The 27,568-nt window shown below is 34.2% G+C and overlaps 1 protein-coding gene and 1 pseudogene across 12 annotated transcripts in view; one reads left to right on the top strand and one right to left on the bottom strand.

Moving 5' to 3' along the window:
* The window catches only part of KANSL1L (KAT8 regulatory NSL complex subunit 1 like), a 131,710-nt gene that overhangs the window by 18,150 nt on the left and 85,992 nt on the right, over positions 1–27,568 (top strand). For all 12 annotated transcript variants that reach the window (XM_027051849.2, XM_027051844.2, XM_027051869.2 and 9 more), the window contains exons 2-3: positions 61–1,177; positions 21,209–21,350. In XM_027051849.2, coding sequence (XP_026907650.1) covers positions 90–1,177; positions 21,209–21,350 — 1,230 coding nt within the window. In that variant the 5' untranslated portion in view covers positions 61–89. The remainder of the gene's footprint in view (positions 1–60; positions 1,178–21,208; positions 21,351–27,568) is intronic.
* On the bottom strand, positions 18,385–18,837 carry LOC106976308 (60S ribosomal protein L26-like; annotated as a pseudogene).

Below are 27,568 nucleotides of genomic sequence, written 5' to 3'. Positions count from 1 at the left end.
AAAGTGTAAGCATAAACTTTTTTTCTAGATATTTGATCATTTATTTTTACATTATTTTAGGTTTCCAGTAATTATCTGCAGGATTCGCCATGACCCCAGCTCTGAGGGAGGCAGCAACAAAGGGTATCTGCTTTTCATCTTTACCAAGTACCATGGAGTCTGACAAGATGCTATGCATGGAAAGTCCAAGAACTGCAGATGAAAAGTTAAAGGAAGACACTTTGTCTCAGATGCTGGGATTTCCAACTCCTGAACCTACTCTTAACACTAACTTTGTGAATTTAAAACATTTTGGCTCCTCTCAGTCGTCAAAACATTATCAGACGGTTCTTTTAATGAGTTCAAATTCTACATTAAATAAATACAATGAAAATTACAAACAAAGGAAATTAGGGGAACCTAATTGCAGTAAGCTGAAAAACATACTGTGTAATGGCAGCAACATTCAGCTTAGTAAAATCTGTCATTCTCATTCTGGAGAGTTCATCAAAAAGGAACCTCTGTCAGATACCACAAGCCAGTGCATGACAGATGTACAAATTATTTTGGATTCAAATACAACCAAAGACATTAATGTAGATAAAGTACAACTACAAAACTGTAAATGGTACCAAAAGAATGCACTTTTGGATAAAGTTACTGATGCTGAAGTTAAAAAAGGTTTATTGCACTGTGCTCAAAAGAAAAGTGGGCCTGGCCACTCAAATGTGCCTGTTGGTTTCTCAGCTGCTGAAAAAGAGGAAGAAGTGAATGCTCGTTTACTTCATTGTGTAAGTAAACAGAAAATTTTACTTAGCCAGGCTAGAAGAACTCAGAAACATTTGCAGATGCTCCTGGCAAAGCATGTTGTTAAGCACTATGGTCAACAAATGAAATTTTCTATGAAACATCAACTCCCCCAAATGAAGATCTTTCATGAGCCTACCACAATTTTGGATAGCAGTTTACCTAAATGCACTGAAATTAAGCCAGAAGTCAGCATGTTGACTGCAGAGAATAAATTGTGGAGTGATACAAAAAATGGCTTTGCACGGTGTACAGCTGCAGAAATCCAAAGATTTGCACTGTCCGCTACAGGGCTGTTGTCTCATGTTGAAGAAGGTCTGGATTCTGATGCAACTGATAGCAGCTCTGATGATGATTTGGATGAATATACCATTAGAAAAAATGTGGCAGTGTAAGTACAAAATTACTCTTAGACCTTTTACTGTTCTGTGTATAGCAGCGATTTTGTCTTGATTTCAAGATACGTTAAGTGGAAATAAGTTTTCTAAAACTTTAGTGCCATAATCTTTAAGTTACAAAACTTTGGTGAATTTTTAAAATGTTTTGTTTGCTGAACTATGTATGAATATATACATACTGTTTAAAAATGAGTTACTCAACTGCTCTATCTAGGAAAAATCCATATAGGAGTAATGTAAGCTCTTTAGCTAAAAGTAAACATCTTTCCTATTCTTGAATAGAATAGGCTATAGACAAGGCTGAAAATTTTGCATATTTTAGCCAATACGTATAGTCAAAATTAAAAACTTCAGTCTGCATGCAGGGAGCCCTCATTGACTTTAGGAGTTTATTAGTTGAGAGTATATAAATTGATCTCCTTTTTGTGTGTGTCTGTGTGTATATTTTTAAGTTGGGAACTATTTATTGTTGAGAGAGAGAGAGAGGCAGAGAGGGAGAGAGGGAGGGAACACAAGTGGGGTAGGAGCAGAGGGAGAGGGACAGAATCTTAAGCTGGCTCCACACTGAGTGTGGAGCCCCACATGGGGTTTGAATTCATGACTGTGAGATCATGACTTGAGCCGAAATCAAAAGTTGGATGCTTAACTGAGTCACCCAGCCGCCTCCCCATTTAAAAAAAAAAATTACAACATTTGTGTACTCCTTGAGTTCCCACCTTTCAGCTCTGGTCTTTACCAATTTAGTCAATTATAGTGTCAGCTATTAGATTGAATACTTACTATGTTCTGGACCTGGAAGATTTATTTGCGGGCAAAATATTCATAGTCTCTACACTCTTGAGGATCTGCTTTAAAGAGAGGTATCCAAATATTTAAAACCAAACAAACACAGAGGTAAATTAGTTTTTTATATATCACACTGTGTTAATATTCCAGAACAGCCCTATCTGATAGAAGTTTCTGAGATGATAGAAATGTTCTATATCTGTGTTATCAAATAGCCTTATGTGGCTATTGAGCACTTAAATGTGGCCAGTGCAACTGAGGAACTGAATTTTAAAATTTTACTATATTTGAATTAAGTTTTTTTAAATTGTTAGATAGAACATGATTTTCAATCTAGCTTTCACAGAATCTGTTAATGTCCCTAAATTGATGTGAAATGCTGTGCATATGTGGTATTTTGGGAGGAAGAGGTCCATCATTTTTATCAAATTCTCAGAGATGAATGAGAGTCATTACAGAATTAGAAGCTGAACACATTAATTTTTACTAATAAATAGAAAGTCAGTATATCAGTTTCTATGGTGAAGAATAAAATGTAAAACAAAGAGAGCATTTCAGTCTTTTGGTGTTCTGTTATCACTATATTTGAAATGTGTTTGAATGTGGGAGTTAATATTAAGCACATGACTGGCATTGTGCTGTTTACATATCTTGTATTATTTAATCCTTTCAACAACCATTGGAAGTGACTGTTGTTATTTCTATCTTACTTAAGAAGAAACAGTCTCAGCATGGTTAAGCAACTTACCCATGGTCAAAAAGCCAAATAATTGATGGAACTAGGATTGTTGTCCATGTATATGAGACTTAAAACCACTGTTCTTGCTATTGGACTGTGCAACTTTGTCAGTGTATCATTCATTGATCTTAGAGCCACAGAAATTATTAAGTACATGAGTTCTGAAAGAAGTCCAGAAATTTACCAATTTATATATATACATATTTATAATGCTTTTGAAGTAATTCAAGTTACTAAAATTTAGTAGGTAAACTTAGTAAATTAATTACTTTTCTGTTGTTGTAGACAGCTAATGGGCAAGTTTGTCTCTTTTAAGTTGGAAACAAAAATCGGAAAATAATGTCTTTCTAGACTGTTCTGACTTTAAGATTTTCTTTCATTGATCTCCTATAGTACTTGATCTGCCATATAGTTTATCATTATGTCCTATTTTGTTCTATATGATTTGCTAAGTTATGTTAGTCTTAATAACCCAACACATAGTAAGAATGGAAACCACATTTTATTGTGTTTTTACTTATCTATCTATCTATCTATCTATCTATCCGTCTATTTTTAAGTAATCTCTATGTCCAACATGGGGCTCAAACTCATGAACCTGAGATCAAGAGTCGCATGCTGTACTGAGCCAGCATGGCATCCCTGAAAACCACATTTTAAACTTAAAAAAAAATCTCATATATATTAAGCATATAATTACTGATTGGTCAAGATATTTTAAGATTTGCCTTTCTTCCTTTAGTCAGAGAACACTAAGTTTAGACACTTGTATAAAACATTCAGGAATAGGGATATTCAAACTATTAAAAGATTTTTTATACAGAGCATCAAGCAATATACATCTTGTTTTATTTTCTTCTCAACTTTGCCAGTTTATTAAGGAAAATTGAAGTAAAGTAGCCTGGAAAAAAATTGGGTTCAGGCTTGGAAAGTTTATTTCTTCTCATTCTTTCTTTTTCCTATAATCAGCTTGGAAAGGCTCAAGGACACTACACATATATTTTAGAAAATAGTGAATCTAAGAAGTTTAATATTCTTTAAGATATACTTCAAGCCTCTTGCATTATTGGCCATTTATATTAAGATGCCTTGGTTATTAAAGCTCATATCTATATTTCTAGATAATTCTAGATATTTCTGTATTTCTAGAAATATCTATATTTCTAGAGTTCAGATCCACTTCATTCTCAGGTTATATTCATCTGATTGATTCAAATCATTAATACTAAATTTTATAACAACTTTGACTTCTTTAAGTCACTGAATTATTTGATAATTGTTTAGGTTTTTTTGTTCTTTTTTTGCTATTTGAACTCTATTTGCATTTCTTGATTTTATGTATTTCCCCCCAAATTGGATATTAACTTTGCTTTGAATATTTTTACTAATGCTAATAATGTGGGAAATACTGTTTTTCAACATTTTATTAATTTTGATGCTGACTGAATATTGAGAATAACGCAAACTTAATTATTTGTATCTTTTGATGTGAATATAAAAATGATTTCTGTTTTTTTAAATTGGAGTTCTTTTACAGGTTAAATTCATTTAATAATTTAACACATTTGTCCTAATAAGTTTTTTTAGTCTACTTTTTTTTTTTTTTAATTTATTTTTGTTATTTACTGTGTATTTCTGGAAATTCACGTTTCAAATGTAGATGAATATTTTTAATGAATGAAGTTCAAGTTAAACCTTAAACATAAAATACATTTAAAAATGCATTTTGTGGACCTAAATTTTAAGTAGTGCTAATACAATTACATTTTCATTATCTCTACTGAATATGAATAGACTTCTGAATTTAATCATGAGGTCTACAGTGGCAAATACTAAAGTTTACTTCAACTTAATTTTAAGTAACTTAAGGGCAAATATTACTTTTGATGTCATTGTATATTCACTGCCTAGCATTGTCTACTTTTTAGTGTGTTTTTTTTTTTGTATTTGTTAATTAAATGAATTTTTCTATATTTGGAAATGTAGTTTTAAAGATACAAAAATTGGGGTTGGCAGTCTATGAAATTTTTCTCCATATGTTTGTCTTTTCTCCATCCATTCTGTAGTTTATTTTTACTTTGTCCCCCCCCCCCCTTCCTTTTTCTCTAGTACGAAACTGGCCACAAGATGTATCTTATACATCTTAGAACCAGCATGAGTGGTTATGCAATGAATGAATAAATGAAATATAGCATGACAAAATATGTACATTTAAAAGTATTTTATTATAATATTTAACATTTGTAATTTAAATATTTTAAAAGTATTTTATTATAATATTTAACATTTGTAATTTAAAGATTGACAAGTAAAATGAATTATATTTATTTAAAAAATCTTGGATTATATTATTATAAATGTCTTCTATTCCTATTTTTTTTTTTAAGTACTGATAAGAAAAACAAATTCCTTCATTCTGATTAGGGAATTTAGCTGTGAAGGAATATAATTTTTAGGAAATTGGAAAGCACTCACTGTAGCCATTACCATTTCCATTGTGTATTTGACTTGACCCTTTTCTTCCCCCCCCCAAAAAATGTAGGCAATAGATTAATTCATAATGACATTACTAATTACCTTAAAAATAACTTTTGGTTGAGAGACTAGTGTTTTGGAAAATTTTTTTAAAAGCTGTTTTCCTTTGGAAAAGAAAATATGATTTTATGGTTTTTGTAGGTTTGAGATATAATCCTTATAATATGAATAGAACCCCCCCCACCCCTTTCCATGTTCTGTTCCTTTGGTGAAGGAGTGCAGGTTTTGGACCTCCTGTGTAATAGTCATGGCTTGCTCTGTGACCCTGAGCAAACGTTAATGTTATTTTTAACTCTTTGAATCAGATTCCTACCTTAAAGAGTTCTAGAGATGATTAGATGAAATACTAACTATAAAGTACCTATACATAATAAGGCATGGATTTGAAAGCTAATAAAGAGTGTCTTATCGAGTAATTTATTGTAAGAGACTGGAGCTTAAATAGTCCATGAGAAACTTGGGGAACCATGGTAAAATACATGCCTGAGTTAACCCATTTGAGAGGTGAGGAAGCTGGAGTATTTATACATCAAATCCCATCAGTTACTAGGTGAAGGTTAATTCCCCTGCCCTTTTGTTCTGCCACTCTGGTGACAAAGCAAGCTCAGGCAACAACAGAAAAGCCCTGGGTCAAAGAAATGCATGTGCTGGCATTTGGAAGTCAGGTCTTTGTGCCCTGAACTGGTAAGTGTCAGGGGGTATGGGTGAGTCACTGACAGACTCAGCTACAATTATGTTCTCTCTCATCTGGTGGTAAAACCTTAGAGTGCTAGCATTTTCTTCTGGGAAATAATGATCAGTTACTTTCATCTAGGATGCATATGGGGAAATGCACAGATTTTGTCACAGACATATTCTGATCCTCCAAGGTTGTTAAAAAGGAAGAAACATGGTTAAGTCTTTTTTGAGGAAACCTGTCAGTATCTACTGAATCACCCAGCTGTCTTGGGTGTTGGGAGAAAAATCTCTTTGTTTCCCCCAAATTAGTCCCTATATATTCAAATTTCTTTGATAATTGGCAGTCTTCAAAATCAGGTGATGAATTTCCCTTCAAGAAATTGGACAAATAGAAGTATGAACTCAGTCTGACATTCAGAGAGTAAAGAGACTAACAACATTTCATTAATAAATTGCAAATAAGAGTACCTTTATATTTGTATAATGTGAAGTTGGCAAGTTAGTTTTGCATTTATTACCTTTTAAATTCTCTACACTTCAGAAATAGATGAGAAAAGTGTGGTTTTATTTTACTTGAATGGGAAGCAGAAAAAGTTGAATGAAAAACAATCCTAGAGAAATTGTAATGATACTTGAGTGACAGTTTGTGACAGAGGAGCAGAAATTCAAGTGTAATTGCAAAATGGAGTAATAGCTACAAAAGGGTGAAGAAATACTTTATGTCTTGCCATATAGACAGCACTGAGGAAAGTAATATTTCAATTAAAATAAACTCCTTGTTTTATATATTTTTAAACTAATCTTATTTTAGAGCAGTTTTAGGTTAACAGCAAAATTGAGTAGAAAGTATAGAGAGTTCTCATATATCTCCTGTACCCTCACATGTGTAACCTCCCCCATTATTGACCTCCCCTACCACAGCGGTACTGTATAGACATATCATTATTACCAAAAGTCCATAGTTTATTAGTAGGATTCACTTTTGGTGTTATACATTCTATGGGTTGGACAAATATATATGACATATATCCACCATTGTAGTATCATACAGAATAGTTTCACTGCCCTACATATCTTCCGTGTTCTGCCTATTTATCCTTCTCTCCTCCAACCCCTGACAGCCACTAATCTTTTTACTGTCTCCATAGTTTTGCCTTTTCTAGAGTCATATAGTTGGAATCATACAGTATGCAGTCTTTTCAGAGTGCCTTTTTTCACTTAATAATATGCATTTAAGTTTTCTTTGTCTTTTCCTGATTTATAGCATATTTCTTTCTGGTGCTAAATAATATTCTCTTGTCTGGATATACCATGATTTACTTATATTAAACCTGTTGAAGATGTCTTGGTTACTTCCAGGTTTTAGAAATTATGAGTAAAACTTCCATAAACATTTATGGGCATATTTTTTTGTGTGAACATAAATTTTCAGTTTATTTGGGTAAATGCCAAGAAGTGCAATTGCTGGATCATATGGTAAGAGTATGTTTAATTTTGTAAGAAGTTGCCAAACTCTCTTCCAAAGTAGCTATACCATTTTGCCTTCCAACCATCAATGAATGAGATTGCTGTTGCTCCACATCTTTGTAAGCGTTTGATGTTAGTGTTTTGCATTTTGGTTATTTCAATAGGTGTGTAATGGTATCTTACTGTTGTTTTAATTTGCAATTCCCTAATGACATGTGATGTTGAACATTTTTTTATATGCTTATTGTCATATCTGTATGTTCTTTGGTTAGGTGTGTGTTCAGATCTTTGCCTGTTTTTTAATTGGGTTGTCCATTTTGTTATTGTTTAGAAGTAAGATATAAAAAGAATTGATTGGGATTTTATTGAATCTGTAGATTGAGTTGGAAAAAGCTGACATATTGACAATATTGAGTCTTTTTTTTTTAAATGTTTATTTAGTATTGAGAGAGAGCAAGTGAGAGAGAGAGAGTGAGTGAGCAGGGGAGGGGCAGAGAGAAAGTGAGAGAGAGAATCCCAAGCAGGCCTCACACTCAGCACAGAGCCTGACACGGGGCCCTATCTCATAATGGTGAGATCAAGACCTGAGCCAATATCAAAAGTCGGCCTCTTAACCGACTGAGCCACCCAGATGCCCCAATAGTGAGTCTTTGAACATGGAATATCTATTTATTTAGCTCTTTGATATCTTTCATCAGAGTTTTGAAATTTTTCTCATATAGATCTTGCACATATTTCATAAGACATATCTAAGTATTTTATTTATGGGCATGCTAATGTAAATGGTAATATGTTTTTAAATCAAATTCCACTTATACATTGCTAGTATATAGGAAAGCAGTTGGCTTCTGTATATTTACTTTGTATCCTGCAACCTTGGTGTAATTATTAGTTGCAGGGTTTTTTGTGTGTAATTCTTTTGGATTTGTCCTATAGATAATCATGTTACCTATGAACAAAAAGTTTTATTTCTTCCTTACAAACCTTTGTATCCATTATTTCTTTTTCTTATTGCATTAGCTAGGATTTCTGTGATGTTGAAAATGAGAAGTGAGAGCATATATTTCCTTGTTCTTAATCTTAGTGGGAAAATTTCTGGTTTTGCACCATTAAATATAATGTAGCTGTAGGTTTTTGGTAGATTATTAGGTTGAGGAAATTCTCTCTATTCCTAGTTAACTTGAGAGTTTTTCATTTGTATTTGTTTTTAGTATAACAGAGTTTTTATCCTGAATTGGTGTTGAATTTTGTGAAATGCTTTCTGTGTATCTATTGATATAATGATATGATGAATTACATTAATTGATTTTTTAATGTTGAGCTAGGCTTGCATACCTGGCATAAATCCCACTTGGTCATGGTATGTAAGTCTTTTTATACATTGTTGAATTTAATTTGCTAATATTTTGTTGAGGATTTTTGCACCTATCTCCATGAAACAAATGATCTGTAGTTTTCTTATAATGTCTTTGGTTTTGGTATTAGAGTAATGCTGACCCCAAAGAATGAGTTAAGAAGTGGTCCCTCTGCTTCTATCTTTTGAAAGGGATTGTAGAGAATTGGTAAAATTTCTTCCTTAAATTTTTGGTAGAATTTACCAGTGAACCCCTTTGGGCCTGGTACTTTCTCTTTTGGAAGGTTATTAATTATTGATTCACTTTCTTTAATAGATATAGACCTATTCAGGTTGTCTATTTTTTTTTCCTTTTTTAAAAATTTACATATTTTATTTATATCAAACACAGGAGTATTTTGTTAAGGTTATCTAGTTAATTAATGTACAGTTTCAAGTGTACAATATAGTGATTCAACACTTCCATTCAGTAATCAGTGATCATCACAAGTACACTCCTTAATTCCCATCGCCTGTTTAATCCATCACCCCCATCCACCTTCCTGTCTATTTCTTCTTGTATGAGTTTTGGCAAGTTGTGCATTTCAAGGAATTGGCCATTTCACCTAGGTTATCATATTTGTGGACTTAGAATTGTTCATAATATTCCTTTATTATCCTTTGAGTGTCCATAGGATCTGTGGTGATGTCTCCTCTTTCTAATATTAGTAATTTGTGTCATCTCTCTTTTTTTCTAATTAGTCTGGCTAAAGACTTATTGAGTTTATTGATCTTTTCAAAGAACCATTTTTTGGTTTCATTGATTTTTTTTCAACTTTGTATTTTCAGTTTTATTGATTTTTTTAGTTTTTATTATTTCTTTTTTCTGGTTACTTTTGGGTTTAATATGCTCTTCTTTTTCTGGGTTCCTGAAGTGGAAGCTTGTATGATTGTTTTTAGATTTTTAAAAAATTTTCCAATAATGCATTTAATGCTATGTATTGTGTAACTTTCTCTTACACTTCCCCATAAGGACTGTTGTCACTGCATCCTACAAATTTTGGTGACGTGTATTTGCATTTTCATTCAGTTTATAGTATTTTAAAATTTATCTTCAGATTTCTTCTTTGTCCCATGCATTAGTTAAAATTGTGTAATTTAATTTCCAAGTATTTGGAGATTTTTCAGTTAGTTATTTTTTAAATTAATTCATTGAATTTTAGTAATCTCCATACCTGTTGTGTGACTTGAATTCATGACCTTGAGATCAAAAGTTGCATGCTCTTCCAACTGAGCCACCCAGGCACTCCTGTTTGTTATTGATTTCTAATTTAATTCCATTGTGGTCTGAGAGCAGACATTACATGATTTCTATTTTTTTTTTTTAACTAAAGTTTGTTTTATGGCCCAGAATGTGGTCTCTTTTATGTCCCTTGGTGTGTGTGTGTATGTGTGTGTGTGCATGCGCGTGCACATGTGTGTGTTTTGAGGTTTTATTTTCATGTAATCTCTGCATATTATGTGGGGTTCAAATTTACAACCTGAGATCAAGATTCACGTTCTCTTCCAACTGAGCCAGCCAGGCACCCCTCTTTTATGTTTCTTGTTAACTTGAGAAGAACGTATAATCCGCTGTTGTTAGATGAAGTAGGCTGTCAGTGTCAGTTATGTCTAGTCAATGAATGGTTCAGCTGTATCCTTACTGGTTTTCTGCCTGTTGGATCTGTGTATTTCTGATAGAGGGAGTTTTATAGTCTTCGACTGTAATAGTGGATTCACCTATTTCTCCTTGCTGTTCTGTCCGTTTTGCCCCAGATAGTTTGATGCTCTTTTTGTTAGCCACATACACATTAAAGATTGTTATCTTCTTGGATGTAGACCCTTTTATTATACTGTAATTCATGATAACTTCCCTTGTTCTGAAGTCTGCTGTCTGAAATTAACATAGCTACTCCTGCTTTCTTCTGATTAATGTTAGCATACCATAACTTTCTCCATCTCTTTACTTTTAATCTGTATGTGTTTTTATATTTAAAGTTGGTTTCTTATAGATAACATATAGTTAGGTCTTATTTTTTTATGCACTCTGACAATCACTGTCTTTTAATTGGTATAGTTAGACCATTGATGTTTAAAGTTATTATTGATGTAGTAGATTAATATCTACTATATTTGTCACTGTTTTCTATTTGTTGCCCTTGTTGTTTGCTCCTGTTTTTGTCTTCCACATTTTTAATGCCTTTTGTGGTTTTAACTAAACATATGATTCCACTTTTTTTTTCCTTTCTTAGAATATCAATTATACTTTATTTATTTATTTATTTATATTTTTTTCTTTTTAGAGAGAGCGAGCAAGCAGGGTAGAGGGGCGGGGCGGGGAGGAGAAGAGAGAGACAATCTTAAGCAGTCTCCATGCCCAGCGCACAGCCTTCCATGGGGCTCGATCCCATGACCCTGGGATGATGACCTGAGACTAAGTCAAGAGTTGGTTGCTCAACTGACTGAGCCATCCAGGTGCCCTCTTTAAAAAACTCTTTTTAGAGGTTACATTTACAGCTAATTCAATTTTGCTCTTAAATAAACCTGCAGGTACCTTATAATGACAAAATAATCCTAATTTTTTCCTCTTTTTTTTTTTTTTTTGTATCACTTCTGTCATTTATTTCACTTATACATAGCATACATAGGCATATATAAGCATACACACATGCATGGACACATTCATAATCAACTAATTGTTGCTATAATTATTTTGGACCAGATTTGTTACCTGTTAGATCCATTAAGAATAAGAAAAATAAGGGGCGCCTGGATGGCTAAGTTGGTCAAACGTCCAACTTTGGCTCAGGTTATGATCTCGCGGTTTGTGAGTTGGGGCCCCGTTTCAGACTCTGTGCTGACAGCTCAGAGCCTGGAGCTTGCCTTGGATTCTGTGTCTCCCTCTTTCTCTGCCCCTCCTCTGCTCTCACTCTCTCTCTCTCTCTCTCTCTCTCTCTCTCTCTCTCTCTCCTCTTCAAAAATAAATAAACATTAAATTTTTTTTTAAAAAAAGAGTAAGAAAAATAAAAGTTACTATTTTACCTTCACTTATTCTCCAGTGTTCTTTCTCTCTTTATGTAGATCTGTTTCTCACCTTTGTGATTTTCCTTCTCTCTAAAAAACTTAACATTAGGCATATAGGGGAATGATGTCAATATAATAAAGGATTTGGTGTGGGTGTTTTTCAAACCACTTAAAACATATTCATGTTTTGGAATGAGCAGGGGCAAACTTTTTCACAATTAAAGAGAGAAAACCTTAATGGTATAAGAAAAATGCTGAAAATTCTGTAAAAGTACCACCCTGCAGTGCAGTAAATTGCTGGTTTATTGGCTTAAAAGTTATTCCACTATGTTAAAAGATCTGAGGAAATTGCAGGTTGCTTTGCAGAAGTTGCAAAGATCGTTCCCTTGTGTTAAAAATAAATTACTGATGAAGAAGTCTATCTCTAAGTGATATTTTTAATGTTTATTAAACTGGTGTCTATGAGAAGTGATTGTCTTTAAGAACCCACATCAAAAGAAATATGAGATCCAGGATATGAAGCTTTAAAGGGTGGACTGGCTTATTCTAGTAGATACAAATGCCAGTGGAAAAAACTACACTAATATTTTTATAAGGATTGCTATTTTGTTAGAACTCAGATTTTAAAATTCCATTGATTTTGAGTGGTCTGGCTCCAATTCTATTTTCTCTGTAAGTTCAGATAATTTTATTTTACAGAACATGGGTTATTCAGCAGTAGAAGAAATGCCTACGCCCAATTATAGGTTTGTGGTAGTCCCCTTTTAGAGTAACAAGGGTATTTGATCATTTTTTTCTAATTCTTTTTTAGTGCCCATCATAGTGGCTCGTAGGGCCATCATTAGCCCATATTTGTGCAAAACAAAAAGGTGCTTCTTCAAGAACTCGGAGCAGATTTAGATTTGTAATTACAGCCTTAAAATGTAGACTTCTTGCTGGATTTAGCACTGCTTGTACTTTCAGCTGGGCCCTTGTGCACTGTAGAGTTTGGACGCGGTGCATGGTGGCTTGGCTTCTTGAACAAAAGAGACATGCGTGTGCGCATACACACACGCACACACACAGTGCTTGTTGAGATGCTGACAGGCATGACTTCACACTATTCCATTAGCATATATGTTTTGATTAGTTTAAAAAGTTATTAATTTTCTTATATGTTCTTGGTTGTCAATGTTTGATTTATGCAAGGATTTTAAAAACAGTTAAAACTATTTAGCAGGCCATTAGCTTTCAAAATTTTTTCTGTATAAGAGAAAGGGGGTTATATTGATAGTATGTATGAATATTCCCTATACTCCTTTTTTCTTTCTCTCTTCCTCTCTTTGGCTGGGAGAAGGGGTGAATAGATGGTAGGGGAACAAACCTAAATTTGCCAGTTTGATATGTGAATTCTTTTAAACTAATACTAAAAATTTCAGTTTAGGTAATTGACACACTGGATTCTGCCAGGGTTCTCGGCGGAATTGCACAATATATTATGATTATTCTTGTTCCCTTTCATTTCTAATGTCTTTTCTAGTTCCAGTCTCAGTTTGTCCTTGGACATCCTAAACCCCACCCCTTAACTTAGTTTATCACCATGCCAAAATTTCCTAGAGTTCACAGCTGTTTTCTTTTAAATGTTCGTTTGTTTATTTTGAGAGAGAGATAGAAAGCATGAGTAGAGGAAGGGCAGAGAAAGAGGGAGAGAGAGAATCCCAAGCGTGGAGCCCTATGCAGAGCTTGTGAGATCATGACCTGAACCGAAATCAAGAGTCGGTCACTTAACCAAGTCACCCAGGTGCCCCCACAGCTGTTTTTTTCCTTTATTTTTTTGTTTGCTTGTTTATTTTTCCTGTGTGTATATACAACTAGGTGGTACATTATTAACGTTGTTAACTTGTATGTCAATGAGGCATAATCTTCTTAAAGATAATAAACATTTTAAATGAGAGCTTGCTAACCTAAATGATTCTTAAAAGCATAAAGTAATTTTGAGGGAGGGGTGCATTGGTTAAGTTATATGCTAAGGTGTCATAAACAGCAAGACGACCTCAATATGAATGTGTAGAATCTATTTTTCTCTCATTTCATAGTCAAGAATTAGGTATGTGGTATGTTTCACAGGGTTTTGCCAGGGACCTGTTGGCTTTGCCAGCCTCTAGGATGCTGCCCTTGCTTGCATTGTTGAAACTTACTCACCAGTTGCTCATCTGATTTTCACACACAATCATTTTTTAATGTCAAGTAACGCATTGATTTGGCTCAAATCTGATTGTTAGGGACTTAATGACATACACCTAACTACAAGTAAGACTGGGAAGTATATAGTACCTTGCTGAGCTACCATGAGCTCAGCTAAAACTGAAAGGGTTCTATTATCAAAAAAGAGGAGAATAGATGTTGAGAGAAAATAAGCAGTCTGTTTAGTTTGCCTCTTTGGCCACCCAAATATCCATATACTCCCTTCTCATGGAGAAAACCTTCCACTCCTCAGGATGACAATTCAAAGTCACTTTCAATAGGTGGAGTAGTGTCTTTTCAGTCAGGTACAGATTTGATTCCTTATGATGTGGTGACCTATAAATAGACAATTTTCTAACCCTCTTACACTCTTGTTTGTTTTATGTATGTAGTAATAGAGACAGGAAAGCTACAATAAAAACTCCTGGGTAAAGAAAATGAGATACACATGATAGGTTCTTACAATAATTAATAAGACATCTTGCTCTAGAAGTATAACAAGGTCTTGGTAGAATCCTAATTTTCCTTTCTGAGAGAGGCTTCTTTGTCCTTTGTCTCTCATAGTCTCTTGCCTTTGCTTTTTGGGACTTACTCCTTATCCATTATCCTTTGTGTCTATATCTGCAGTTAATGTTGGAGAGCATACCTTTAAGTGGAGGCTGTACTGCATTCCCACTTTGCTTCTTGTCGGTGCAAGTTTGGGTTTCTCAGGTAGAGGATGTTTTATGCTACTAGAGTTTACTCAAAAGGGTGAATTTCCATTCTGTTTGCCTCTAGTCAGTTAAATGTGAAAATATCACAACCAAAGATTTCATTTGTTCATAGCTGTTGAGCCTATAGACTAATCAATTTATTAGTTATTTTTCTCAGGCCATCCAACTCTCCCTCAATTCAGTGACTACTACCTTGAGGCCACCTGCAACAGTACCTTTGGGTAGGAATTAATCTAATTTTTGCTCCTAGGTTCATTCTTATTGTGTGGCTTAGAACTCTTAAGAGAGATTCTTGGAATATATTTTTTTGTTGTCAGTTGTGGAAAAGCAGGTAGTTGGCTTTTGTATTTCTTTAAGGCCCTGTATTATGGATTAGTTAAAATTTCATTTATTACCTTTATTTATGTGTTCCTAGTTGCCAATATTTGATGTTATGCAAGGGATTTTAAAACATAAATATACCATTTCCTTTCCCATTTGGTAGGTTGCCTTTTTGGTTTTGTTGATGATTTCCTTTGTTATGCAAAAGTTTTTAGTTTGATGTAGTCCCAATACTCTATATTTGCTTTTGTCACCCTTGCCTGAGGAGACATATCCAGAAAAACGTTGTTAAGATAAGTAACCAAGAAATGTTTTCTTTTAGGAGTTTTATGAATTCCAGTCTTACATTTAGGATTTTTGATTCCATTTTGAGTTTTTTTGTGTGTATGGTATAAGAAAATGGTTCAGTTTCATTCTATTGCCTGTAGCTGTCTAGTTTCCCCAATATCATTTATTGAAGAGACTATCTTTTACTGATAGTATTTTCTTTCCTCTGTTGTCATAGATTAATTGATCATATAAGCATGGGTTTATTTATGAACTCTATTTTGTTCTGTTGATCTATGTGTCTGTTTTTGTGCCAGAACCGTACTGTTTTGCTCTCTGTAGCTTTGTAGTATAGCTTGAAATCTGGGATTGTGATCCTCCAGCCTTGTTCTTTGTTTTCAGGATTACCCATTTCCTATTTTTGTGAATAGTTTTATTGGAACACCATCACACCCATTAATTTATGGCTGCTCATATGCTATAGTGGCAGAGTTGTCTCCCTCCTTACAGAAAATGTTTGCAAAACCCTGGTCTGAAAGGAATCAAATTCCAGGGAAAGATAAACTCTTCCTGGGTGAGCAAACACCAGTAGAGAAGTTTGGCCTAATTTAATGTATTTTTCCCAGGACAAACCTTATTTTTCTTAGGACTGTAATTTTTCACAATTGGATCTTCTTTTCTAATTTTTTATCCTAGTTTTTTATCATTGTTATCAGTAAGGTAACAAAATCTTTATGTAAAAACAGAAGTAATATAAGTCTCTCTTTAATCTTGGTATTTTAAGATGTAATATTAGAAAGCTCTGTCTTATTCTGGGAACTACACTTCAAGATCAAAACAGGGATGTAGGTTCATGATGTCGACAAGAAGTTAGTATCAAGAGAAATTGTACTCAAAACCAGTTGATCTAAATAGCTTGCATTTTTTTTTTTTTCCTGCAAGTTAAGTGGTGACTGCAAATAAGCAAGGTTGGGTAATGAAGGAATATGCTACCTTCCTGGGGAATGACTAGTCTCACTCCTCCGGTGGTTTCCACTCACAGATGTCTTTGCCCTGATTTTCACTGGAAGTAGGAACCCCACCTTATCATCAGCATGTGGTGGTCTGTGATTTGTTCAACTCAATGCAGGGAGTCAGGGTTCTTAGTGGTCTGGCAGGCCAGGTTTATATGCTGATTGGGAAGAGAGGATACTCGGTATACACATATTCTTCCTGGTTTGTTGTTGTATCAGCTGTGTTGTCAGTACTTACGTTCTAAGTTTTATTAGCTGTTAAATCATTGGTCATGTAAGTTGTTTACATACGACATGTCTTGATTTTGAGATATAACAGGTGTTAATATACTTTGAGTGAAATAGCCATGTGCTTATCTGTAACATGTTTACAACCATAATTATTTTTTAGAAAGATATGTTTTTAAACAAGGGAACATTTTTGGTGGTAAAGCTTTTTTGTCATTTTTAACCATACCAAACAGATTTTATTAGGTCCTATTAAAATATAGGATAAGGTATCTGTCTCTTTCCAAAATGTGCATCTAAACCCATGGATCTCTGTATTATTTCAATGTGGTTATATGTGATCAGCCATCATGTAAGCTGATAATCTCATACTTAATTCTAGTTCAGTTGAAATTTGCCATAAATCATATCCCATTTTGACTACTGGCATAAACTTTTGGATAAATTATTGTTTTTTTTATCCTATAAAATTGGATTGACTTTCCAAAAAAAAAAAAGGATAAGGTATCTTTTATAGAAAATTCATTTCATGTATTACAAGTCCCAGGATTATTTAGTTTACATAAATTTGATCTGATATTACTATTTTTTTGTGTTAATATAATTTAATATAGTGTGTGAACATAAACATAATTTTTAATGTTTATTTATTTACTTATTTATTTATTTTTGACCCACTACCCCCAATGTTTGTTTATTTTTGAGAGAGAGAGAGAGCATACACAAGTTGGGGGGGAAGGGCAGAGAGAAAGAGAGGGGCAGAGTATCCGAAGCATACTCTGTGCTGACAGCAGACAGCTCAGTGTGGGGCTCGAACTGATGAACTGACCTGACCATCATGATGAACTGATGACCATGATCTGAATTGAAGTCAGACACTTAACTGACTGAGCCGCCCAGGTGCCCCAAACATAATTTTTATAAACAACTTCCCTATCAGAATATTTTTACTAGAAGTACAATAACATGAACTCCACCCATATTTTTTTTCTTTTTTAGCTAATCGTGAGTTTGACAACCAAACAAAATTGTGTGTTATAGGGAAATTTTCAACTGGAACTAAATTTAATGAAGGAATATTTAAGATCGTCTTTGATTTCCCCATGCTTATTCCCAAACCATACTCTGCAGGTCCTTTCAGCTTTAAAAGGAACCTTGAACCCATCCTCTTATCTTCATCTCTTCTTTATCTTCCATTCCCTTATTGGTTCATGCCATTTTCATTTTTTGTTCAGTGTTTTAGTCAGAATAGGCTCTCAAGTAACGAATTAACCTTCTAATCTCAGTAGTTTAAACACAGCCAAGGTTTACTGTGGCGTGCATAAAATCTAATGTGGTTTGGGTTGTGATCCCCAACCAACACATCTTGTAGCTATACTGTTTGCAGTAGTGGCTTTGAAGGTTGTCTGGTGGACTGGAAATGACGATATCACTTTTGCCCACAGCCCATTGGTCAAAGCTAGTTACATGGATCCAACCTAAGTGAAATACATAGAGATCACAATTATCTGTACCACACACAGTTTACTATAGTTGTATCTAATTGATTTCCTTATTACCTTTCATATCCCACTATCATGCTTTCTCTACCTAGTAGCCAGAGTGCTCAGGGAAAAAATTTTTTTGTTACTGCCTTGCTAATAACTTACTTTTTTCATAAAATCCAACACTTTACGATTACCTGTACAAGTGCTACATGCCATGGTCCTTGCTTTTCTCACTAATTTTATGATTGGCAGTTAGTATTATTATCTATGAATAATAGATATTTGTATCTATTTTAATTTTTTTTTCATTTTAACAGTTTTTATTTAAAGTTGTATATAAGATTACTTTATTCCTGTATCTTCTCAGTTGCTTCTTCCTTCTAATTTGCCATTTTCCTTTCCTACTTGGCGAGACTTGGCTTTATGTTCAAGGATCTTTTTGTGATCTTTGTCCACTTTTAGTCTACTGATAACCACCTTGCTAGGATGATGCCCACCTGGACAGGTGTGCCGTTTGCCTTCTCTCACTGTACTCATTCAGTGTAGATGATGTATTTCTTCCCATAAACCTGAACTACTTTTTCAATTTCCTGACCTTTGTAGTGTCCTCACACATCCTGTACTTCATCATCCTTTTGGATGGGCATGGATCGAAACTTGTACTTCTGTCTCAGCTCTTTGGAGAGAAGGGAAGACATAATCTTCCTGTGAATGTGGGAAGATGCATTGAAATGCCTTTTGCAGTTTTTGCTTCTGTCGGAAGTCACAAAGGGATTGAACTTCATTTTGGCTGCTGGTGCTTCAGCAATGGCTGCAAAAGGGAAGAGCTAATATTATATATTTTTAAATTTATTTATTTAAGTAATCTCTACACTCAACGTGGGGCTCGAACTCACGACCCAAGATCAAGTGTCGCATGCTCCTCCAACTGAACCAGCCAGGTGCCTCTATATAAATATTATTTTGAATAGACATTCTCTTCTATTGTTTTCATAATTATGAAAATATGATTTAAAAGGGTGTCATTTACAGAAGCAGAATAATGACTACAAACTGCATAAATAATGATACCAAGAGAATTCCTAACTTATATGAAGGTCTCCTCAATCATATTGTATGCAGTTGGAATCTTAACAAAAATAGCTCTTTAGGAACATTAATTTAATGTAAAATCCTGTTATAATAAATATATTCTATATAGTAAAGTTGTAATGATTGTATTGTTTCTCTGACAACAAATGATAATTTATTTTTAAGTTATTTATTGTTTTTAGCTTATTTATTTATTTTGAGAGAGACTGAGAATGAGCGGAGAAGGGACAGAGAGAGACAGAGAGACAGAATCCCAAGCAGGCTCTGCATTATTAGCACAGAGCCCAGTACACAGGGTTCAAACTCATCAACTGTAAGATTGTAACCTGAGTCAAAACCAACAGTCAGATGCTTAACTGACTGAGCCATCCAGCTGCCCCTCTTTTTAAGTTTTTATTTAAATTCCAGTTAGTTACCATACAGTGTAATATTAGTTTCAGATATACAGTTTAGTGATTTAGCACTTACATATGACACACTCATCACAACAAATGATCTTTTATTTGCTTAATTTTATTTTTATTATTTTTAAAGACTTTAATCTCCACACCCAACATGGGGCTCAAACTCACAACCCTGAGATCAAAAATAGCACACTTTACCAACCAAGCCAGCCAGGCACCCTAACAAATGATCTTTAAAAGAAATATTTACTCTGGTTACAAAGTGTGTATGGAAGACATTCAATTCAATTATGGTTAAATATGTAAAAATTAATAAACTTTATTTTTTTAGAGCAGTTTTAGGTTCACAGAAAATTTGAGCAGAAAATGCAGAGAGTTCCCATATACCCCCATCCCTACACTGATAGAACCTCCCCCACTATCAATACACGGCAAACCAGCGTAGTTCATTTGTAACAGTCTATGAACGTACGTGAACAAATTGTTATCAGTTAGTTCTTTATGTTAGGATTCACTCTTGGTGTTGTACATTCTATGAGTTTTGACTGTAAATGGAATTTTTAAGCAATTTTCATAAAGTTTGTATTCTGCCATTATTTATTGCTTTTCATGTATATCTTCAATTTCTGTCATGTTTTCCTTTGCAATCTGAAGCTCCTAATTAGTCTAATCCCAAATAATTGTTTTCTAGTTGGAATATTTTCATAAAGACAATTAACTGTAATCTCACAAACTATCGGTTAGGGCAGTGCCCTTGCTCAAAGGTAGAGGAGCTAGGGTTCAACCCTTATTTTCAAATATGCCTGAAAGAAAGTCTTTATGTAATTTTTTTTTAAAAAATGTTCATATATTTATTTTTGAGAGACAGGGAGTAGGGGAGGGGCAGAGAGAGAAGAGAGAATTTCAAGCAGACTCTACACTGCCAGCTTAGAGCCTGACGTGGGACTCAAACTCACATAGTGAGATCATGACGTGAGCTGAAACCCAAGAGTTAGACGCTTAACCGACTGAGCCACCCAGACGCCCCTTTTATATAAATTCCTTATTATCTTTGGTCTCTGAATCCTGAGAATCAGGTTTTAACACACTGTTAACCTTAATAAACATCCCAGGACTTATGTATTTGGTAGGCTTATTTGAAATTTAGGGCATATTTTTGGTATTTTTTGACAATATATTTAAATTGAGTTTAGGTATTTAGCTAACAATGACCACTGTTTTAGTGAATGAAAATTGCATATAATAAAATTGCTGTGGTTTGTTACATTTGTTACATAGATTTAGATCTAGTACAGTTCAAATGACTGTACTTCTAGTACTTCTGTTTACATATAAAAACTTCATGTTAAGTTTTTATGTGTTATTAGTATCATTCCTGTTTCCTTTCCTTTGCTGGCCCACTCCTGTTTCAGCTCTTGTGCATTAATAAAGTATTAAGTAACAGAAGAGATGATCTTATTACTGGGTATGTAATAATAAAAGCAAGCATTCGTTGGGATAGAAAGATAAGGAAGTTAAAGCTTTTTCTTTGATAAGTTGATATGTGATTCTTGCATGTAATTAGATGTTTTATAAAGGAATTGGGGATTATATGACAGGAGTCCAGGAATTTATTTAGTCTGTGAAAATTTGATTGTCTTTGTGCCTTGACTAACAGTGTTTGTCTTATTCACAGTAACTGTAGTACTGAATGGAAGTGGCTTGTAGACAGAGCAAGAGTTGGCAGCCGATGGACATGGCTTCAAGCCCAGATTTCAGAGCTAGAATACAAAATTCAACAGCTAACGGATGTTCACAGGCAGATTCGTGCCTCCAAGGTATTGTCTGTATTCTTGTATTTTTAAAAATATTATTACTGTTTTAGTTTCTCATCTCTCCACACAAAGTAATTATTATAAGACTTTATAAAAATGTAGTTAATATTAACATTTTTGATATGTCAGTTGCTATAAGTTGAAGCTATCACTATCATGCCTTTTTATTTATTGCGATGAGCAGTTCAGCTACTTGAGATACTTTTCAGTTGAGGTCCTGATAGTCCTTCCTGATCCCATTCTCTTTCCCCATGCCACTGTAGCCAATATTTTGACTCCAACATGTTTTGATATTTATTATTTTTATGTATGTTTTTATATTATTGGCACATAGATGTCTGTGTCTACAACTACTATTTTTCATGTTTTTTAAATTATTTATTTAAAAAAATTTTTGTTTATGAGAGAGAGAGAGAAAAAAAACACAAGCTGGGGTGGGGGGCAGAGAGAGAGAAAGGGAGACACAGAATCCGAAGCAGGCTCCAGGCTCCAAGCTGTCAGCACACAGCCCGATGCGGGGCTCTAACTCATGAACCATGGTATCATGACCTGAGCCGAAGTCAGATGCTTAACCACCTGAGCCACCCAGGCACCCCAAGTTTTCTGTTTTTAAAATCTATATAAATGATATATATACTACAAACTCTTTTGTGACCTGCTTGTTTTTGCTCAGCATAAATTTTACATTTTATAGATCCTGCATGTTATTTAATTGTATGAATGTGATGGAATTGTATGAATACAATGGAATGTTTTATCTCTTCTCCTGTTTTCTATTGATAGACATATACATTGTTTAGTTTTATGCCAGTAAAAACAATACTGTAATGACTGTCTTCTATGTGTTTTTTTGTGAACAAAAAAGAGTTCTTGGTATATGCCTAAAAGTGGAAATGCTGGATCTTAGGCCTGGCTATCTTCAGCTTTCCTGTACTTACTGATGTGATTGGGTAATGAATTTTCCCAATGGCAGTGCATGAGACCTCATATTTCTTCACATCCTTGCCAACATTTCATAATTTTTAACCTCTTAATTTTTCCAGTGTAATGAGTATGAAATATTATTTTATTACTGTTTTAATCTAACTGTTCTTTACTATAGAGATTTGGACCTCAGTGTAATTGACCATCAAATGTTTTTTGTCTAAGAATTAACTTATTTTTTGCATTCACTCTTTTTTTGGGGGGAGGGTAGTTGGTAGAGGTATGTGTTCGTGAATTATTTTTAAATTTTGGAGACTAATGTGGTCAATTATGAATATTACACATCTCTCATGTTGTGGTTTTTTTCCAATTTTAATATATATATAATAGAAAAGAATACATGTTCTTTGTGTGTTCATTATAGAATTCTTTGTTAATTTGTTGACTTTATATATCTGCCATATCTTTATACCTCTATATCTTTCCATTAATGATATAGATTTGTTAAAATTTCTCATTGTGAATTCTTCAGTTTCTTCTGGTAATTGTTAGTTTTTGCCTCTTACATTTTGAAGTAATGCTGCTTGGTAGATACAAATTTTTGATAATTCTAGGTGTTTCTTTTTATAAACTATAAATAGCTAGATTTAAAAAATTGACTCTGGGGTGCCTGGGTGGCTCAGTGGGTTAAGTGGCCAACTTTGCTTCAGGTCATGTTCTCATGGTTTGTTAGTTTGAGCCCCACGTTGGGCTCTGTGCTGATAGCTCGGATTCTGTGTCTCCCTCTCTCTCTGCCCCTCTCCAGCTCATACTCTATCTGTCTCTCTCAAAAATAAATAAAACGTTAAAAATTTTTTTTAAAAAACCGACTCTGGTTTTTATTTTTTATTTGCCCTTATTCTCCTCTCTTTGTATTTATATCTTGTTTTCTTTCTTTTTTTTTTTTAAGTGTATTTATTTATATTGAGAGAGAGAGAGAGTTCATGAGAGCACATGTGCCAGCAGGGGAAGGGCAGAGAGAGAGGGAAAGAGACAATCCTAAGCAGGCTCCACACTGTCAGCTGTCAGCACAGAGCCTGACTAGGAGCTTGAACCCATGAACCGTGAGATCCTGACCTAAGCTAAAATCAAGAGTTGGGCTCTCAACTCACTCAGCCACCCAGGTTCAAGACACCCTATATCTTGTTTTTTCACCTTTTTGGATTGGTAGAATTTGCTTCATTCCTTTCTTTTCCCTATGCTGGTTTAAAAGCTATTCAGTACAGGTTTATTCTTTGTTATTACTCCCAATTTTTAACATACTTAACTATAAATAATCCTAACAATGACTAAAAGTACTCAGTATTTCATATTTTTACTTAAAACATGGATTCTAATGTTATTTAACTACTCATTGCATATGTCTACTCAATGTAGTTGCTTTTTTACGGTCGGTAACTAATTCTGTTTCTAACTAATTTTATTAAAAATGTGCTTACTTTTCTTTTGTGTTCTCCCTATAAAGCTAGTTTACAGATTAAGCTGCTGTAGCAAAGAAACTGAGAAATATCGCAGCTTTATGCAATACATAACACTTCATAACCGAGGGAGTGAATACAGGCTGTGGTCTTTTCTGTCTTGCTGCTCTGCTATCCTCTAGAGTAGTGGTGATGGCACTATTAAACAGGGTTGTGGTCACCTCCTCATTCTGGCCCTCGGGAAGTGAGAAGAGAAGTGCAGCATTGTTTGTTTTCAAGTTGGAGGTGACTTGGAAATTGCACTACTTTGTCCCACATTCATTGGCCTAGATTTAGGCACATGGCTGCAGCTAGATATGTAGCAGGGAAAGGTGAACAGTGCAGTCTTACAATGAGAAGTTGTAGGCATAGCTAAAAATCCAGTAGGTGTGGCGTTTGGTTCTAAAAAAAAGGGGAAAATGAATATAGATTGTTGTAGTCTCTGCTACATTCCCTTTTCTCTCGGTTTACATTTTGCTGAAGTACATTCTTTAGTGGCTTCTATCTCAAAGTACCTTCATTTTACCCTCACTCGTCAATGATACTTCAGGTTGATATAAAATTCTAATATGATGGTTCTTTTCCCTTCGTCCTTTAAAGATCCTATTTCACTGTTTTCTGCTGAGCAGTCTATCTGGTAACTTAAAAGCTGTTTTTGTATATTTGATGGTCTACATGTTTTTACCAATAGGTGTCTAATTATGGATTTATTTCTATTTTATCTGTTCTCAGAAGACACATTTTTAGCAATTCACTGAATTTTGACAAATAGGTAGTTGCATAACCATCACCATTATCTCTTCCCCCATTAGTTATTGGAGAAAAGTGCTTGTTTTATAGGAAAATTGATAAAAGTAAGCTTTCTCACACATTGACTTTAAAGTTCTATCAGATAACTCATGTTGAGATGTCCTGAAAGACTTGGAAATATGAGTTATTGGAAAAGGCAAGTTTATAGGAAGATACAGATTTGGAGTTACTTCAGTAGAAATGGCAGTTAAAGCTATGTTATTGTATCAATTTTTACTTTTTGTTATTTTTTAAAAAATTTATTTTTAACTTATTTTTTAATGTTTATTTATGAGAGAGAGAGAGCGCAAGAACAAGAGGTGTAGGGGTGGTGGGGGGGTGGGGGGGGAGGATCCGAAGCAGGCTCTACATTGACAGCAGAAAGCCTGATGTGGGGCTTGAACTCACGCACCGTGAGAGCATGAGCTGAGCTGAAGTTGGATGCTTAACTGACTGAGTCACCCAGGCGCCCCTGTATCAGTTTTTAAATAAAATTCATTCATCTCTCCATCCTGTCTTATCTTCTGCCTTCCCTCTGCCTTTCCTTCATTCTTTCCCACCTTTGCTTTCACGTATACTTATTAGTGTAATGTGTGCTTAAGGTACACAGTGAAGAACAAAACGCACAGAGTTCTTAAATTTTTAGGGTTGAGGTCAAATGGGGGTGAAATTACACAAATGATTACACATATAAATGTTATTTTAATTCCAACCAAAATTTTCCCCCCAAAATTACAGGCTTTTGCTTGGAACTCAAAGTATATTTTTCCATTGAAATAATAATATGAGGAGTTCTTATACAATCCCATCAAGTACTATTTAATTTAAATATTCCTAAATATCTCTTTGTAGCTTTGTTTTTATGGGAAACTGTATTCTACATAGTGAAACTGTGGACATTATGGAGATAATATTGTAAGGTTGATGGTTTTTGGTCTGAAAAGAAAAAGCTGAGAAGGAAAGGAATCAGAGCTCTTAACGACATGTTTACTCATATGGTTAGCCCAACGGTACCAAGAGTCTGTATGTAAATAAAGATTAGTAAGTTTTAGGTACTATCGTGAGTTTACATTCTGGTAGGGGAGAGAGACCATGCAAATAATTAATTGCAATATAAGGTAATATGTGCACTGATACATGTTTTTATAAGATATAGAAGTGCCATAGAGAGAATGCATAACTCTTATTTAGGGGTTAGCAGGTCAGAGAAAACATCAGCAAAGAGGTGATGCCTCAGTATGGTTTTGGAGGATAAATAGTTTGCTTGAACCAATGGAACTGGAAAAGGGCATTCCTTGAAGGTCTGATGGTATGAAACAACATGATATGTTTTGGAATTTACAAAGTAGAATGAAAATTCAAAGGAGCAGAAAGTATGAGTTGCACAAGGATGGGAGAGGAAACTAGGAATGAATGAATGAATGTTATTGAATTCCTTGCATAATTTGTCGATTGTCTGTAGGAAGGTGAATAGGAGGATAGACTTTAAACCCTTAGGCTTACCTGTTCTCTCTGTTGGATTTGGGAGAATTTTCTTCAAGAATAGTTTCCTGATGGAAGTCGTTACTGTTTCTTAACTGTCTTCACCAAAACCTTCAGTAATTTCCCAATTCTTTCAGATTACCAGATAATTTATCCTTTCTGATCATTTTCTTTAAAGGAAATAATATCACAGGCATTTTTATAGTAAATAGAGTTCTTAGAACAAGTCAAGTTTATACCGATTAGGAAATTTCCAAGAAAGTAGATTCCTAGTAAAATTGATTACTAAGTTTCATACTTGAATCTACATAGTCTGGTTCATTGGTGTTTTAATGTTTTGTGTGTTCTAAACAGTGCTATATACTTGTTTAAACATTTTTAAATTTTGATTATGTAATCTATTGGGATAAATTATTTTTAGGAAAGAAATCTAAACTTCCCACTAATAATTTATATTTTTCTTAGTTCAGGCTAGATGTGTATCTGGCCCTTTGTTTTCTTAAGGATCACGTTATGTTTACTTTATGGAAAAGTCACCACAATATTTCTTTTAATAGTTTCTTCTTACATTTCTTGGAAATCAAGGTGTGTAGTTGCTTATTTATGTGTAGTGTAGTTAAATTATTATACTGAATAGAGAAAACTGCACTTTCTTTGCTCTTCTGGCTTCTTGAATTACTGTAATTAAAAAATTGAGAAGCATGTGGCTAAGTTATCTTGAAGGAACTTTCTATTTAACTTACCTTGAAAGTGAAAAAAAATCCTTTCTTAGTTAAATTAGAGATAAGGGGAGGGGAAAGAGATCTAGAGATGTTCTTTTGTAAATATCCTGTTTAAACAGGGCAGGAAACACTGAGATCTACTAGTAGATCTAAACATTTTAGGTCTTTTTTTTTTTTTTTTTAACTTTTATTTATTTTTGAGACAGAGAGAGACAGAGCATGAACGGGGGAGGGTCAGAGAAAGGGAGACACAGAATCTGAAACAGCTCCAGGCTCTGAGCTGTCAGCACAGAGCCCGACGCAGGCCTTGAACTCACGGACTGCAAGATCACCACCTGAGCCGAAGTTGGACGCCCAACCGACTGAGCCACCCAGGCGCCCCACATTTTAGGTCTTTAAGCTGCCATTTGCCTCTTCTTTGACACACTGGGGGTAGTCTAACTTTTGCTAAATTTTTAGAAAGAAGAAAGCACATGTTAGCAACATTCCTTCCTTGTTCTTCCAACACTTTGTCAACACATTACAACTTCCATGTTTCTCCTTTTCTTTGCTTCAGCTTTCACTAAGACAGTAGCTTCTCATCACTTTCAGAAAAAAATTAAAATAGTTTTTCTTGGTTGAGAAGTTGGTTAGCCTATATTAAATGTTTTCTCTTTTAGATTTCATTTGTTATCTATATTTTACATTGTAATTTTGTATATTTAAAATTTTTCATTTAATTTTTTTTTAAAATCTTAGCTTTCATGACTTTATATAAATACTGATGATGATGTTGAAGCAATTAATTATTTTTTCACTAAACCTAGTT

This window comes from Acinonyx jubatus, chromosome C1, assembly GCF_027475565.1.
Source record: "Acinonyx jubatus isolate Ajub_Pintada_27869175 chromosome C1, VMU_Ajub_asm_v1.0, whole genome shotgun sequence".
NCBI classification, from domain to species: Eukaryota; Metazoa; Chordata; class Mammalia; order Carnivora; family Felidae; genus Acinonyx; species Acinonyx jubatus.
This window is presented reverse-complemented; position numbering and strand designations above follow the sequence as displayed.